Genomic DNA, 3,734 nt, shown 5'->3' on the forward strand with positions numbered 1-3,734 from the left:
GCGGGCGAGCTCGCCGGGCTCGGGGCACTGGCCGCGCGCGTCGACACGTGCGGGTGCCGTGCAGCTCCTGCATGTACGCGTGGGGGCTCCTATTGCTGCACAGCATCAGCGACGCCGTGTTCCGGGGCAAGATGGCCGCCATGACATGCAGCTCCGTGCTTCGTGTTCATGTTCGCATGAGTTAACCAATACTGTTTCTTGCCTTATGCCTATGCGAACTCTGATATGCGAACTTGTACACGATCGCATGGATGGCGCACGTCAAGCAGCTGGGACACGCCGAGGATGCTGGGCGAGATGACCTTGGGCTCCAGCAGCTTCCGCAGCAGGTCGAGCTCCACGGGGACGTCCCTCGCCTCCGCCGCCACCTTCGCGAGGTCCTCGGCACCCGCACTCGCCCGCGGGTTCGCGGCCACGACGCCCTCGGCCGTGACCTGCACCACGAGCGACGCCGCCACGGCTGCGGCCGCTAATGTGGGCTTGGGCGCGATGGGCTGGAACCACGCCAGGATCTCGTTGGCCTTGACGGCCGTGTCCGCCGGCTGCACCATGGCCATGGCGAGGCGCGCTGCCGGTGCTGGTGAACATGCCCTTCGGCAACGGCGCGATGTCGCCGGGGTCAACAGCACGATGCCTTCTCGTGCAGGCGTTGCTCAAGGCCGGGCGCTCCGGCCGGTGTTCAAGCCTATGGCCGCACCACCTTGAGCACTTGGGACGGCAACGAGGGCGGAGAACCCGACGGCAGGCAGAGCTCCCTTGGCCCTCTGTGTGCGCAGGAAAAAGAAGAGAAAGAAAAAGAGAGTTTGGGTGGCTGACAAATGGACCCCACTGTAGGGTAAAATGGTCATTTCACATGTCTATTTGACACCGTTAGATAGAAAAGCGGACGGAATGGTTTGGAGAGCAAAGAAGTTCAGCACGATGACACGCGTGGGAGCTCAACCTTTTTAATGGCTTGTGCGTAATTGCAAACTTTCTTAATGGCACATAGGTAAAAGCCTCACACGAAGAAGGGGAGGAAGCGTGCGCGACTCCGCGTCAGGCAGGAGACGAGCCGCGACAGTACATGAGGGTATTTTGGTATTTCTCAAAGAAAGCTGACATGGTCAACAGAGTCATCTAACGGATGGATGCACCAAATGGACGATTGTGCCATTTACATAAGAAATATTCAGTTTGACGCCAGATACGAAAGTTCAATTTTTTAGTGCCAAATATGAAAGACTGATTTGTTTCAATGCTAAATTTATAATTCTCTTACCGAACACAGTGTTGTCACGCTGTCACCCTTCTTCATTACCATTCCCATGTATACCCCCACCCCCTCATGTACTACTATTACACATGGGCACGGGACTCACAAATGGGAGTAGTAGCGTTCCCGTTTGTGGGAACTTTGCATTTGATTTTTTTTCGGGAAAATATTTCTAGGCCGTAACATTGCAATTTGATGTCGAGCCTTTTTGAAGGTCAAAAACACTTGGGCGCTGCTTCCCCAGGAAACGTTGGGCCAAGAAAAGGGGCTAGGCTCCATGGTGAGCGTAAGAGGGACGCCAGGTTTCACGCCCGAGCTGCCTCACCGGCGTGCCGCGAGGCAATGCGGGAGACAGGAATGGCCTCAACGAGGGAAAGGGCTTTGGGGGTAGGGAGGAGAAGCTCACCGAGGGTGTGGATCGATGTGTCGCGAGGAGGAGGTCGTGGCCGTGAAGACTCGGTGCTGGGCATCTCTCGTGTCGCGCTGCGTGCCGGCGCGTCCTTACTGGATCTCGCACACCAGGCGCTCCGGCCTGGTGGTCAAGAGGTGCGGGTGGCGGCGCAATGGTAGCATTGTAGGGTGGGGTTTTTTATAGGCAACGTATCACGTGTAAACCAACAAACTTGTGCAAACTTAAAAACTACTAATCAGGACCACTAGATGCTGATCCAATAGATGGGGTGCGAGGTGGGATTTTTTTACGCTTAAGCCCCCCACCCGTCGGCCTTTTTTTGTGCTTAAGCCGCGCGTCTTTCTTTGACTTCTTGCTCTAATTTTCTTCTATTGTACTTGGCTAGATCTGACTCTAGATCTGACTAATATATGATCCAAGCTTCTTTGCACTATCTGGCACGGCGTTGGCGTCCTTGCTTTAATTTGTTTCTTCTTTCTCTGGCCTGTTCCTAGCTCCTGGTTTCATTATCGTGCCCCTAGGTAAAGGGTGATATGTTGGATTCGGATTCATCTGATGACCTGATGTCGGGTACTTCTGGAGGGACCAACGGTGATCGGGGACGGCGAACCATGAATACTTCTCGTGCATGAAGTGTCCTGTTATTGACGTTGGCTTCCACGCTGTCAGAGTTGTTGAGAACTTCAGTAGAGGCTTCAGCGTCGTAGATTGAATCTCCTTCTTGGTAGGGTAGAATCATCGTCGTGCCAACTAGTCGGGTGCCGTTATCCTTAGGAACAGAGCCTGGCCAGTGGACGATGTAGTTTTGAGATGTCATAGTCAGTACAAGGCCTTTTTGAGCTCCATTTAGTGGCATTCTAAGCACCGGGTCGATAGATCTCTCGAGCTATGCCTGATAAGATGTTGCCACGTTATGGAGCCCAAACGGAAAAGAACTCGGCTTCTCGAAAGAACTCTGAATGTTCTCCGAGTTGTATTCTTGATGGGTTGATGTCGCATTCCAGACTGTCGAAAAAGAACTCAGACTGTTGTGGAAAGAACTCGGGTAAGACTCCATCTTAGATGCGGAGGCTGAGTTCGAGTCGGATGCGGATGGCTACGAAGTCTGAGTTGGATCAGACATCACGAGCCGCATGAGTTTTCCAGCGAGTTGATCTGTCATGGTCGCTGAAACAGCGAGGTCTTCATGGTGATCCAAATCTTCGAGGAGATGGCCTTAGAGCTTGCCGTTGTCATCCGCTTTGCAGATCCATGATCCAAAGATGAAAGTTGATCCTGTTGAGAATATCATGTTGTCGAGGTCCATTGAGCTCTCGGATGCAAATCCGCCAAAAGCCCCTACCTGGCGCGCCAGCTATCGATGTTTCACCATCGATAGCCTGCCACGGGGGTACTCAGGGCAGTTGTTCGGGCTTCGGCGTATGCAGAACTCGACGGTTAACGCAAGAGACAGTCAATTTATCCTAGTGCGGGCCCTTGACCGTGATCGAGTAACAGCCCTACGTCCAGTCGGCGCTAGCCTTTGCATTAGATTGATCGTAATGTTGTGTTGTGATCGTCGCTGAAGGGTCGAGATGGCGACTAGGTCTAGCCAAGACTACACCACTCTATCTATATTCACAAGCACCTTGCAAAGATACTAATCAAGCAACAAAGGTGTCGGGCTAGCTAGAGCTCTCCTAACCAATTCTAGAAGCAAGGTCACACAAACCTATGCTACTAGTACTTTAAGCAATAAGGGAGCTCCTACACATGCTAGTAAGCAAAAGCACAAAGTCAACTAAGCTCAATAGTAATGCTCAATAACAAGGCAACCAATGTTGAATTAGAGAGCGTAAATACTTAGCTACACAAACTAAGCAAAGTGACTAACAAGGTTACATAAACCAAATTAGCTACGCAAGGAAGCTACTTCTATGCTACACAAGCAAGAAGATAATTAGCAAGCTACATAAGCTAACTAATTATTAAAGCAACAACACAAGCTCAATGTATATAAAAGTAATTGCAAGCTTGTGTAACGGGAATACAAACCAACGGGAAAAACAAGGTTGACACGATGATTTT

At 51.5% G+C, this 3,734-nt stretch overlaps 1 protein-coding gene across 1 annotated transcript; it reads right to left on the bottom strand.

The window, feature by feature from the left end:
- Positions 1 to 209: 209 nt before the first annotated feature.
- On the bottom strand, positions 210 to 557 carry LOC136495920 (uncharacterized). The gene has a single exon (XM_066491704.1). It carries the CDS (start codon positions 555 to 557, stop codon positions 210 to 212), a length of 348 nt encoding a protein of 115 aa, XP_066347801.1.
- Positions 558 to 3,734: the final 3,177 nt, after the last annotated feature.

Source organism: Miscanthus floridulus, chromosome 12, assembly GCF_019320115.1.
Source record: "Miscanthus floridulus cultivar M001 chromosome 12, ASM1932011v1, whole genome shotgun sequence".
NCBI lineage: Eukaryota > Viridiplantae > Streptophyta > Magnoliopsida > Poales > Poaceae > Miscanthus > Miscanthus floridulus.